Source organism: Camarhynchus parvulus, chromosome 3 (assembly GCF_901933205.1).
Source record: "Camarhynchus parvulus chromosome 3, STF_HiC, whole genome shotgun sequence".
NCBI lineage: Eukaryota > Metazoa > Chordata > Aves > Passeriformes > Thraupidae > Camarhynchus > Camarhynchus parvulus.
Window position 1 is genome coordinate 75,434,331 of NC_044573.1, and position 12,703 is coordinate 75,447,033.

General features: G+C 36.2%; 1 protein-coding gene across 1 annotated transcript in view; it reads left to right on the forward strand.

Annotated features, from left to right (window-relative positions):
• The window catches only part of NBAS (NBAS subunit of NRZ tethering complex), a 156,322-nt gene that overhangs the window by 45,561 nt on the left and 98,058 nt on the right, over window positions 1-12,703 (forward strand). Inside the window, exons 24-31 of the mRNA XM_030945947.1 lie at window positions 869-1,054; window positions 2,089-2,262; window positions 3,225-3,358; window positions 4,095-4,157; window positions 4,822-4,944; window positions 6,428-6,530; window positions 8,775-8,998; window positions 11,348-11,460. Coding sequence (XP_030801807.1) covers window positions 869-1,054; window positions 2,089-2,262; window positions 3,225-3,358; window positions 4,095-4,157; window positions 4,822-4,944; window positions 6,428-6,530; window positions 8,775-8,998; window positions 11,348-11,460 — 1,120 coding nt within the window. The remainder of the gene's footprint in view (window positions 1-868; window positions 1,055-2,088; window positions 2,263-3,224; window positions 3,359-4,094; window positions 4,158-4,821; window positions 4,945-6,427; window positions 6,531-8,774; window positions 8,999-11,347; window positions 11,461-12,703) is intronic.

Here is a 12,703-nt window from a genome sequence, read left to right on the forward strand (position 1 = left end):
ACTACTATGCAGCTTATTTCTGCTTGATTTTCTTTATATGTTAAAAGTGTTTGAAGCTCTGTTGCACATAAGAACAGAGCTCATCACTTGTGTGCTCTGGTATTTCATTGCTTCTCAAGCCAATTTAGCTGCATGAAAAGGAGGGTGACTGGAAGTATCACTATAGGTTAGTTCTGATTATTGAGTTCTTCTATTCCACAAGTCTGCACTCCACCACGGCTCTTTTTAATCATAGTTGCCTGTGATCTTAACAACCAATCGGTGGGTATGGAAATGAAAGCAACTTCCAAGGATCAGTTAAATTATATAACATATAAATTGTTGCATTCTGCTCTTCAAGACTTATATCTGCCTTGCTCAATATTTACAGCCAGCATTGCATTCTTTGAAATCAAAACAAAACCTTTCATATGAAGGTAGTTTCAGTCACTGGAGAAAGACTGTCATTGGTTTTTGTGGCGTAAAATGCAACAATTAAAATTACTAAATCATGGTCAGCTAGAAAAGTCATATTACACATCTGTTTCCTGATTGTCTTAGTTTAGAGCAATCCTTCATATTCCATATGCTGACATGAGCTGTGTGTGATCTCCAGAAGGACTAATGTTCTAATTTACATGCCTCTATACGATGCATCTTGGTTAAAAACATCTAACAATATCATCCCCTAAGATTAAGCATTTTGTGTGCTCTTCATAAAGCTGAGAAGGGCAATCCATTTAGGAATATGCAGTCCAGAAAAACTTCTAGGAACTTCAAATTACCTATTAAGCAACAAGGGAATAAAATAGATGCACAGAAAGGACTCAGACTGAAGTTGGTGTTTGGCAAACAGTTGTACAGCAGTGTTTTTTAAATTATTTTTCAGGTTGACTGTGCACTGTCCCTTGTTCGTCTTGGCATGGAGAGGAACATTCCTGGTCTGCAGGTGCTTTGTGACAATCTGATCACTCTTGAGACAGTGGTTTATGAGACTGATGGTGATCGAACTTTGACTTTGAAAGAACTTTTAGAGATGAAGGACATTGAGAAGCTGAGACTGTTGATGAAGAATGTAAGTATTTTGCATAAATCAGTAAGTATGCCTTGAAATCCAGTAACTCAGATTACCCGTGATCCTGTGTATATGAAAGATGCTAATTTTTCTGGTGAATTTCCATCTATAATTCAGTAAAAATTCTACATTTTCACTGTTCTTTATTTTTCTTTTTCTTTTTTTTTTTTTTTTGTGGTAGGGTTTATTTCTTTTTCTTTCTAAAAAAAGCTAAGTTTGCTTAGTTTTCTCAAAGACCCACTTTATCCCTGGCTGAGGACTCAATGTTAATAAATCCTACTTGGAAAGCTGTGAATTGCCTTTTCATTGGCCTTTTTTTTAAGGATCTTCAGTGTAGCTCTTGATGATGCTGCAAATACAACAACATTGAATGTGTTGCTTGGATGTTTTTTGGTATCTTTACATATTATAATGAAATTTTTATATTTCCCTCTGCACCAGATGTGTGATTTTGTCTCTGTACTGAGCTTGAGCGTGGAATTTCAGAATAGAAAAAGACCTCTTGGAAGGGTTGAAAAATAGCTAGGGATGGAACAGGGATCTGAAATTCAGAATTCAGTTGAAGAACACATAAGCACCAGAGGAAAATGGGAAAGTACTCAGAAATTAAATATACTTCTCTGGTTTTTGGGGTTTTTTGGTGGTGGGATGGGGGGTGGGTTGGTCTTTTGTTCATTTGGTTTTGGGTTTGGATTTATATAGTCACTCATGACTTCTTTTTCTGTCTTGCATTCTTGCTGAATTGCAGAAAGCAGTGCTACTCTGACATGATTGCATAGTCTTTCTGAAGCTGCAGGAGGAAGGCAGGCTTTCCTCACATAATGGGTTTTCCTCCTGTCCTGCTCAGTTTCCCCAAGCCATTGGGTAGCAGGAAGATTGTTTCAGTGCTTCATGATGTAGTGATCTCTTTGTGATAGGTGAAGATAACTGTTTCAGTTATATTGATCAAAAAAAGTTCCATTTGTTTTTTGCTTTTCCTGCTTGTTTTGGACCTGTTCTTAGATTTCCTCTCTGTAACTCTTTGTGCTTTCCAGTCCTCAGATGAAAAATATGTGAAGAATGTTTATCAGTGGATGATCCCTTTTCTCCACCGCTGTGAAAACCAGTCCCCTGGTCTTGCAAATACACTTTTTAAAGAATACTTAGTAACATTGGCAAAGGAAGACTTGACTCTACCTCTGAAGATATTTCAGAATTCAAAACCTGATGTAAGTAAAGAGCTCTGTTGGTTCTACTGGCTCCTTTGTAAATTCTTGTCCTCAAGAGATGAATTCAGAAATAGTTAGTTCATCTAAGTCAGATCATCCTTCTAATCTTTCTCGTTTTCTTGGACCCAAGATTTGTTATGTTTTAGAAAACATTAATTAAAAAGTTTTTTACCATAAATTATAGTGCAGCTAAACTGTCTTTGATGAGACTGTCAAACTAATGTAATAATGATTCTAGCCAAGTAGAATAGAAATTATTGAATGGATTCGTCTTCTAAGTAATTTCCTGGTGACTTGTTTAAAGTAATTTCCTGGCATATTACCTTTATAAAAAGTGGGTATGAAAGAGTTTAATGATCTCACTTTTTTTCTTGAGGAATTTTACTATGAGTAGATTTCAAGTTACTTCCCCCTCTCCTGCCTTCCACAGCAAATGTAAAGAATAAAGTGAGGGCCATTAGAATTGAGGTGAGAGTTGAATGAGTAGGGGTTGAAATTGCCTTCTGTGTGAGTGTTTCATGCTGCTTCTTTGGCTTAAATAATTATTCCAGAGCACACAGGCACATATTTGCATGCTATTGAATGTTCTGAGTGTATGGATAGAAATCAACCAGCAAAACCCAACCACAGCTCTTTTATGTATGTTGGTACTTTGTACATATTAAATAAGTCTGACAAATGTTTGCAGCAGTTGCCTTCCTCTGTCCTGCACCCTTTCCACTTCTTAAATTCAGAAAGGGTATAATGGCATACCACTGTTGCTTTCAAGTGTCTGCACTGCAGAAAACTAGCCAAGATAAGTTTCTGGTTGTGACTTTACCAGGTTCTTGGCAAGAGACCTTCTAATTGCACCTGAAGACAGTTTATTTACTTGGAGTACACATATTTTTATATTCAAAAGAAAATTTACTGTTGAATTAGAAGCAAGAAATAAAAACCAGTTTACTTTCTTTTTTTGTTAGTGTCAGGCAAAAATTATTCCTGATCAGGACCAGCTTATGATTACAGCGTTGGAGTGTATTTACAGCTGTGAGCGAGATGACCAGCTCTCTCTCTGTTATGATATTTTGGAATGCCTTCCACAAAGAGGATATGGGTAAACATTTTCAGCTAGTTATTTGTAAATATTTTAGAAATATTTAATATAGATGTTGATTAACGCTTTAAAAAGGGTTGTTGAGTTACTAGAGGGTGGACAGAGTTACTGGAATATTCTGTTCACCTCTGAGCTGCCATGACTGTAATGTGTGTATCTATAGACTTCTGCTGTGTGCATACTCTACCAGTTAATTCAGCAAAAGAAGGGTTAAAGTAGCAGCTTGGACCAAGGCTTCTATGTTGTTTCTTAGACTTTTACAGTCTGATGAATTGAGATAAAATGTTAGTGCTGTCTTACTGGTTTTGTTACAATAGTGGCATCTTGCACTTAACTTAAAAGCAGCAATACGTCCCTGTGAGAGAGGGGAGATAGAACCTATTGAGGGACAAGTAATGCTCAAGAAAGTGAAAGCTTGAAGAGGACATATCCTGTGATCTGTGAGGTGCAAACTATTCTTTCAATATTCTTTCATGAAGGAAGGAGAGAGCCTGAGAAAAGTCTAAGGAGGAAGGAAGACCGTTGCTCTTGGGAGACTGAAGGACCCTCTAAATTTTAATTGTCTTTACAGCAAGAAGCCCAACAGTTTTAATATTTGCAAGTAAACAGATATTTGATTTTAATCAAGGAGTCTGTCACACTGCTTATCTTCATATCTATGTAATACAAATTACAAGAGGAAATTATAAGGGGGTATGTGTATATGTATATATTTAATTGTGTGATATCATTGCAGGCCTGAAACAGATAAAACTAAAACTCTTCATGATGAAGTAGACGAACTGGAACAAATTCTTAGGTATTTAATTTTGCTAAAATAAATAGTGTGTTCTTACAGAAATCACTAGGTGTAGCCAAAAGCTCTTTATGATAAGAAACCAGAAAAAGTACTTAATTTTGTTGACAGCATTAAATAAAAAGATATCTGTATGGTTTTTATATTCAGAACATAGAAATTTTGAATGATTGTATCTATTTGAATATTATGAATCTGTAGAGATACTTCTCTTGGAATAAAAGTTTGGATGGTTTTTTTTGGTTTTTCCTTTTTCTTTTGGGTTTTTTTTTTTTTGGTAGGGAACTTTGTTGGGGATTGTTTTATTTGTTTGGTTGGGGATTTTTTTGTTTGCTTGTTTTATTTTTGGTGGGGTGTTTTTGGCGAGGAAGAAGAGTGTAACCTGAGGTATTTGTTTTGAACTTGATACTCTATAATGCTGTGAGTGATTAAAGACTAAAACTGGAAAGGTGTGTCATCAAGTATTGGTGGTATTTGTTTACCCTACAGTATTATTAATATATTTTAAAAAATGTAGATAATGTTACTCTGGCTAATCGATACTGTAAGGATTTTTTGGGACTGTTTGCATGTGCAGTGCATATTTTGAGAGAGTTTTCAGAGTCCTGCTGCTGCAGCAGTAGCTGCTCTGCTGTGCAGGGCTCTGAAAGGCTGGCTCTGTTTGCAGTGTGGCGGAGCTGCTGGAGAAGCACGGCCTGCAGAAGCCGGTTTCCTTCGTGAAGGACACCAAGGACAGTGCAGAGGAGGCTCGGAAGCTGATGGTCAGGCTGACCAGGCACACAGGTCGCAAGTCAGTATTCCAGGGGGAGTGGGGGAGAACAGGGGAAGGGCACTGAGGTAACAGAGCCTGCCTGCCTTCTTCCTGGCAGCAAGGAGCTGTGGTGTTCACCCTGCAGACAGTGTACATAAACACTTTGGTTGAACTGATGATTAATGTGATTAGTGTTTTGGCTGCATTCTCCACAGTTGAAAATCTCTGCTTGCCTTCAAACCTGCTTTAGTATGTTCGTGTGCAAGTAAACAAGCTTAAAATGCATACTGGCTGCAAAATACTGCAGGATGATGAACTGTGAAAGTTAACATATTGTAAAAAAGATCCTATAAGACCTGTTGAATTTTATTGAGAGTGTAGGATTTGTAAAATAATTCTTTTGGTTTTTTTGGCATGTTTTCTTGGAATCCTTGTAATAGGGTAATTTATTGATTTTAGGTATTGATTCTACCAGTAGAATATATTCCCAGTATAATTTTTCAATTTTTCTAGTTTAACTCATCTTTCATTTAACTTATCTTTCAAATGCATATGAATTATTAAATGGCTCTTGGTATAAGCAGATAAAAATTTTGAATCATGGAAAGCCAGACATAACTGTGGATGATTTGCCTTTCTTATTTAAAGCAAATATGCACAACAGTTTATCTGTGATGGTAGAGTGTTATTTATATTTTTAGTAGTCTGAAAGCTTTTAAGACCTTTAGAAGCTTCTCTTTAGAAAGATCAAGACAATGCCTCTGTAGGAAAAATGTTGATTTTTCCACTTCTGTTGGAGACCCTTTGTTTTGCCAAAGTAAAAGCTAATGCCACATGAGAAAATCACTATTAGCTGGAACTAGCTCGTGCAATTTAAAAAGGTCTTTTTGTAATCTGACAGCCTCAAGATAATGTCAAAAAACATTCATAGTGTTTTTACTGGCAAAAGTTTTGGTAGAGCACAAGAAGTTGAAGCTTTGTGGATAAACAGAGATCCATACATCCACAGGGTCAAAAATCTGAATACCACTGAATTTTAAGAAAAAAAATCAAGTCGCAGCTTTATTCTCCTGTGATTGCATGCCATTGATTAGTCCTTTGAGATTGCCTACAATGAACAGCAGTTTAATGATCCTCAGTTGCTTTTACTGACTTGGTTTTGCCCTACAATTCCCAGATTAGCAGGAAGATAGCACTTCCAACTTACTGATGTATTGTGGAACATTATCAAAACCTACTTGGGGGATCTTGAGAAAGATCGCTTAAATCCCTGTCTTATCCCACAGAAAACAAAAAAAGAACTTTGGGTACTGCATTGTTTTCAAACCCTTTTATCCCACAGATCCTGTTTTAACATTCATTAATATTAAAAGCTTTCTGTCTTTGAATCACTTCTGGTTAAAACTCTAGTTACATGTTGAAATAAAGTTTGAGAAAATGTGTATTTTTGGTGATGGAAATCTACTGCTTTTCTTTAAAATTGTTGAAGAAGCGAGTATTTAATTTTAAAAAACGTTTGTAGGCAACCGTCCGCTACTGAGACGCAGTGGAAGGAATTGCTCCAGGATATGCTGGATATGCAGCAGAAAGTGTATAGGTGCTTACATTCAGATACTTGCTATGAGGTGAGTTTTATGTCTTCTTACTGGCTTATGTCCCAAGTAAGCTACACATTCTTATTTCATATTGTTGTTCACAGGTGTAAATACATTTTTCTGTGTTGTTAATTGGTTATCTACTGCCTTTTTTTTACAGTATTTTGTTTAAGTAAAAATTTTGTGGTGTTATTCATTTTATCTAAAGCTCCTCTAATAAATACTGTGTATATCTTTTATTAAAATTCAACTTTTTTGAAATTGAGTCAGCTTTGTGAGATTTTTCTTACATAGCCTGTAATTCTGTGTACAAATGTGTTTAGCAATAAACACTCTAGACTAATGAAAATAAAATGTTATCTTCACTCAAGCATTTCTTAAACACGGAGTTGTGGTTTGATGATATTATCCAAGATCATTATAGGATTATGGAGTTTGTGCTGCTTACAATTGAAGTAAAATTATATGAGATGAGAAATCTAATTTGAATGAAGGTAAACACCCTTGCATGTGCATGAAGTCCAAACCCATGTCATTAGTATTTGCAAAAGACAGCTGTTAGATGTAGAATTTGCTGTGACATATATTGTTTATTTACATTTTCACTTCAATGTACTGTAATTTATTACAGATGCATTAGTATGTCACCTATAATTAATATTTATATCTATACAGAAGCAGGTTTTATTGCAGTTTACAGAATTAATTGCTTATGTCTATCCCTCTGATTAGCTCTTAGGAGAAGTTTTAAAAGTAAATCAGAAAAAGAAAGAAGGGAAAATACAATGCTATTCAACTTCTATATGAGAAAAATCACTCCTTTTCTGTAGTTATATGGCTAGAAAAACTGCAACATGTTTAATAGCCACGATTTTGTGGTGGGCTACAATTTAGTGTACTTGAATTTTTTGTAAGTGCATGTTAAGAAATTGTAATACTAGAGCACTCTGCAAATAAGGCATTTGCTTTACTCAGGTCTTAATATAATTTTTCTATTAACATTATTTTTGTTTAACTCTGAAACATGATTAAAAAAGAAACACAATAAAGGGTTTTGGAAAAAGAATTATGTAGGAGTGCTGAAAATGCTTTGAAATGTAGTGCTGTCATATGCAATTATACTTTGATGATTTCAAAATTGATAAATTGATGAGGCAGTAAGGATATGCAATCCCATGTGAAGTTTGGCTATCTTTTAGCATGATGCTTGCTCTCTTCTTTTTCCATGCATAGTGAATTCTGTCTTCTTGGCTTCATTTTGAGGGAGGTAAATGTTTTGTGTGTGATCTTTGAGGAGGAAGGGTCAGCTGCGATATTTTGCATCTCTTGTGTTCCTTGAGGGTTGATATGTTGTGAAATGGAAGATAATCCACTTGTGTGATGTTTTTTAAGAAGCACTGAACTGTTTTCCTTTCCTAGAGCGTGAGATGATTTGGAGAGGGTCTTCCTAGAAAAGAGTAAATAAATAAAGTGTGATTGGATAGAGTGCTAAATAGTCTCCTTCATGCCCTCTTTTCCATTAAAGATTGGACCAGATGATCTTTTGAGATCCCTTCCAACCTTGGCTCTATGATTCATTTATCCGCTTGAATTTGTTACGAATTTTTAAACCTTTGATAAAGGCCATATTGCTGCAGCTGTGATATTTCTGAAATGATTAAATTTTCTGTGTTCCTTTTCATTAGCACAGTAATGACTGTGCTCAGGAGATAAATAATTTTTTTAAGGAATTGAGGTTGAGTGTCTTAAATTGGGCAAAATTTCTACCTTGAAATAAATCAGGTGTTATGTGGCAGATGCTGCATTATATATGAGTTTGCATTCTTTGAAGATAGTCTTGGTGGAAATTTAAAGAACGTCTTATATACTCAGTTCTAAATAATTTTAGTTACTTTAGGAATACAAAATTTCTTCTCTTACATTGTTGGTTTTAAGGTCTTAATAATGAACTGCCCTTTCAGATTCTTACATTGTATTAATACCTGAGAATGTAGGTATATTTTGGTGTCTTAAGTCATGCTGTAAAAAGACAGTTGATATGTTTTTTTTTTTCACTTCCAGTAAATAGAAACTAGCTACTAGTTAATTTTAGCTTTACTTAAGTGCATTGTAGAAGTACTTCCCTTGGTAGAAGTTAGATTTTCTGCTTGGACTGAATATATTCTTTTGATTCAAATATCCTTGTATTCAAAGGGGTTAATGCCATGCAATACAGATAAGCTTATTTGAAGCTACTGCTCCTGCAGGTTATTAAATGACTGTTCTTTCTTTTAGATATTCACCGAAAGTCTCCTATGCTCAAGCAGTATAGACAATATCCACCTGGCTGGGCAAATGATGCACTGCAGTGTTTGGTCAGTGGATCTACCAAGTTCATCAAAAGGGAAGCCACAGTACCGAGTCAGCTATGCCAGAAGCATTGAACTGGTTTTGGCTGCTGGTAGAGAATATTTCAATTCTTCAACCAGTTTGACTGATAGCTGTATGGAATTGGCCAGGTACCTTTACAACTATCATATGCATAAAAACAACTGATGTAATGTTATCATAGCATTATTTGCTAGTATCACTCCCCCACCCAGTCTTCTGTTGGGAATCTTTCTCATAAGCAGACTCTGAAAATACAGAATAGTGTTGCTTTTAATGCAAGGAGTTTAAAGACCCCTTTAATGCCTAAGGGTTCTGTGACCAGCTTTTCTCTTAGGGATTTATGGTGATATTTCAAAATACATGGTTTATAGCTCAGATCTTGCTATGAAGGTGTGACCCTGTATTTATTCTGTTTAGTGACATGTTTTGGTCCTCCTCTGATTTACCTTCAATCAGTTGTTTCATGGTAACTTAACTTGAGTTTCTGTGAGTGATTATCATGTGTAGGTCTCCTAGTAGCCTTTGTGTATGAGTTGGTTTAGGTAGAATGTATTTACAGAATCACTAGGGTGGAAGAGGCCTTTAAGATCATCAAGTCCAACCCATGCCCTAATACCTCAGCTAAACCATGGCACTGAGTGCCACATCCAATTTTTTTTTAAACATATCCAGGGATGGGGACTCCACCACCTCCCTAGGCAGAGAATTCCAGCTTCTCTGTAACTCTTTTATTCCTCTCCTATTTTAATCTTGAGCCTGAAATATTTGTCAATATGCCTGAAAAATCTGATGGGTTCAGATGGGATTTTCAGATAATATGCAATTTTGTTTTTGATTTAAAATGTTTATTAATTAACAAGCGGAAAAAAAATAGGACAGACTGGACAAATCAAATATTTTCCTAATCTAATGTGAATGGTGATTTTAGCCATTTAAAATGAGATGAGTTGCCATTTGGACAAGCTCAAGACGTGACGCTCATAATGCTCATGAAGTTCAGCAAGACCTAGTGCTGGGGCTGCAGCTGGATCTGGGCAACTCCCTCTGTCAATCCAGGCTGGGGGATGAACAGATCCAGAGCAGCCTGGCTGAGAAGGACTTGGAAGTGCTGTAGGTGAGAGGCTGGACATGACCCAGCCATGTGTCCCTGCAACCCAGAAGGACAAATGTGTCCTGGGCTGCATCCAAAGCAGTGTGGGCAGCAGGAGAGGGAGGGGATTCTGCCCCTCTGCTCTGCTCTGCTGTGCTCTGGTGAGACCCCACCTTCAGTGCTGCACCCAGCCCTGGGTTCCCAGCACAGGAAGGACATGGACCTGCTGGAGTGAGTTCAGAGGGATGAAGCACCTCTCCCGTGAGGAAAATCTGAGGGAGTTGGGATTGTTCAGCCTGGAAGAGAGAAGGCTCTGGGATGACCTAAATGTGCCCTTCCAGTACCTGAAGGAAGCCTGCAAGGAAGACAGAGAATGACTTTTTACAAGGGCATATAGTGGGACAAGGGGTAATGGCTTCAAGCTGGAGGAGACTAGTTTAATTTAGATGTTTAAAAAAAAATCTTTACTATGAGGGTGGTGAGGCACTGGAACAGGCTGTCCCCAGAAGCTGTGGATGCCGCATCTGTGGAAATGTTCAAGGCCAGGTTGGACAGGGCTTTTGAGCAACCTGGTCTAGTGGGAGGTGTCCTTGCCCATGGCAGGGGATTTGGAACTAGATGTTTAAGGTCCCTTCCATCCTATCACCATCCTGTGATTCTGTGATTTTGCATGTTGATTTTCTTTGTTCAATGTGTATTAGTAAAACTACATGTGACTACGCTGTACCAGAATGCAGCTTGCATTTAAAAAAAACTATCTAAAAGCTTATTACAAGTATATATTATTCATATGATTTAAAAACTCTATTTAGAATTATGTGCTCTTAATAATTTAATACGTTAATTCATCTTCAGAGGAATTTAGTGGGGTTTTTTGTTGTTTTTTTAATAAGCTTTGTTTTATTTTCTGTACCTAGTTGAGAAAACGGAATTTGTGACAATGACTCTTAGCATTTCACTTCCTGTTAACTTTTTACAGTGTTTTGCTTTTATAACTTCTACTATATGCCAATACTAAAACACTATAGTGGTAGGAGAAATATTTCCCAAAATAATTATGTATTTAAGTACATAAACCTTCAACATCATCTGTAAATTCATTGCAGATCTAAATTCAGGAGGGTTTAGGGAATGTGCTTATAACAACCAGTTGAAGGCAATGCCAAAATAGAAATTTGTTAAAACATTTAGCCAGCTGTAAGAGATAAACTGTATCAAACACCTCACATGTGCATTACAAAAGCAGGGAGTCTGACATTTCATAAGTGCAGTTAATTACTGCTGGTGGTTGTTTTGTTTTGTTTTACTCACCAGTTAACTTCTCCCACAAGTTTAATTTTAAATGTTTTTATCACACTTCGTAAAAATGTGTTTTGTTCTTATTTAGGTGCTGTCTACAACTTATTGAAGACAGTCCAAGTGCTGTTCAGGAGGAGTTGGACCTCATTCGTGCTCTGGGTTACCTGGAAGAGTTTGGTGTGAAAATATTACCGCTGCAAGGTACTGCTTAATTTTATTCTTTATATGATTACGTGAATTATAGGCATAAATATGCATGAGAAATAGTTACTATTACATAAGTGTGCTATGATTAAAATAAAGAGTCCTTATACTGCCTCCAAGCAGTTTACAGGCACGTAGAAAATATATTTTTAATAGAATTTTTTAGCTTGTGAGGTAAGAACAATATTTGCATATGGTGTCTTTGTCTTTTGACTTTTAGCACAACTTTAAAATAGAATATCAAGTATATGAAACTCCTGGTGACTTGAACAAAAATTGAACTCATCTTTTATTTACCAAACAATCTGCACTTGGCTGTGTGCTTTAAAATAACAGGTATGAGAGAAGTACTTCATGTCAGGCAGTTTTCATGTCTCCACTGGGCTGTTTCATTGTGAAGTATATAAAACCCAATGACAGTGGAAGTGAACTTTTACAAGGTATTTCTTCTGATGATGTGCTTAAAACGAACTCTTTTGTAGCTCCAACTGCAGTAGAACAGAAAGTTGTTGGACAAAGGTTGGAAAGAAGTTATGATTATATACAATGAAATTGCATGAACCCTACTCATGGAACTGGCAGAGATGAGCACTGAGCCATGAGATGTGCTGATGATAATGTTTTGCTTCTGGCATTGTGCAGAGGAATACTGGGATTTATGGAAAGCGCTTCTGGTGCTTTCCATATCATGGAAAATGAAGTAGATGTTCTCAGCAGTTGTTGTTACATTACTTTGGTGTTCCCTTTTTGTTCTCTTTTTTCCAAGTATTTATTCAAGTGAATTGATGCTCCAAATGTTATAATCAGAAATCTTAACATTTCTGGACTGAGAGTGTCTGATTTTTAGATCTTGCAGTATTGGTCTGTTGATTTCTAGAGTAAAATTATTTTTCAGTCTGTTTGTTCAACCTGTAAAAAGGTATGTGTATTTTCTTCAACTTTTTTGATGTGGACATGGAGATATAATTTAAAAAAAGTAGTGACATAATGCTGCATTGACAGAATGTGTAATACAACTGATCTAGATTAATTAGAATATGTGAAATCATGCATGTAATTTCATTAATGATCCTGACATCCTTGCTTCAGTATCTTTCATGTAAATCAAATTAATCTAATAAGATTAAAATTATGTTTTCAAGTTTTAATGAAAGTCTTTAAATGATCTGTTACTTTGATAGAATGTCATTAAAGTAGCACTAAGGATCAGCTGTTCTTGCAGCAATAGTCTTTTAGCAAT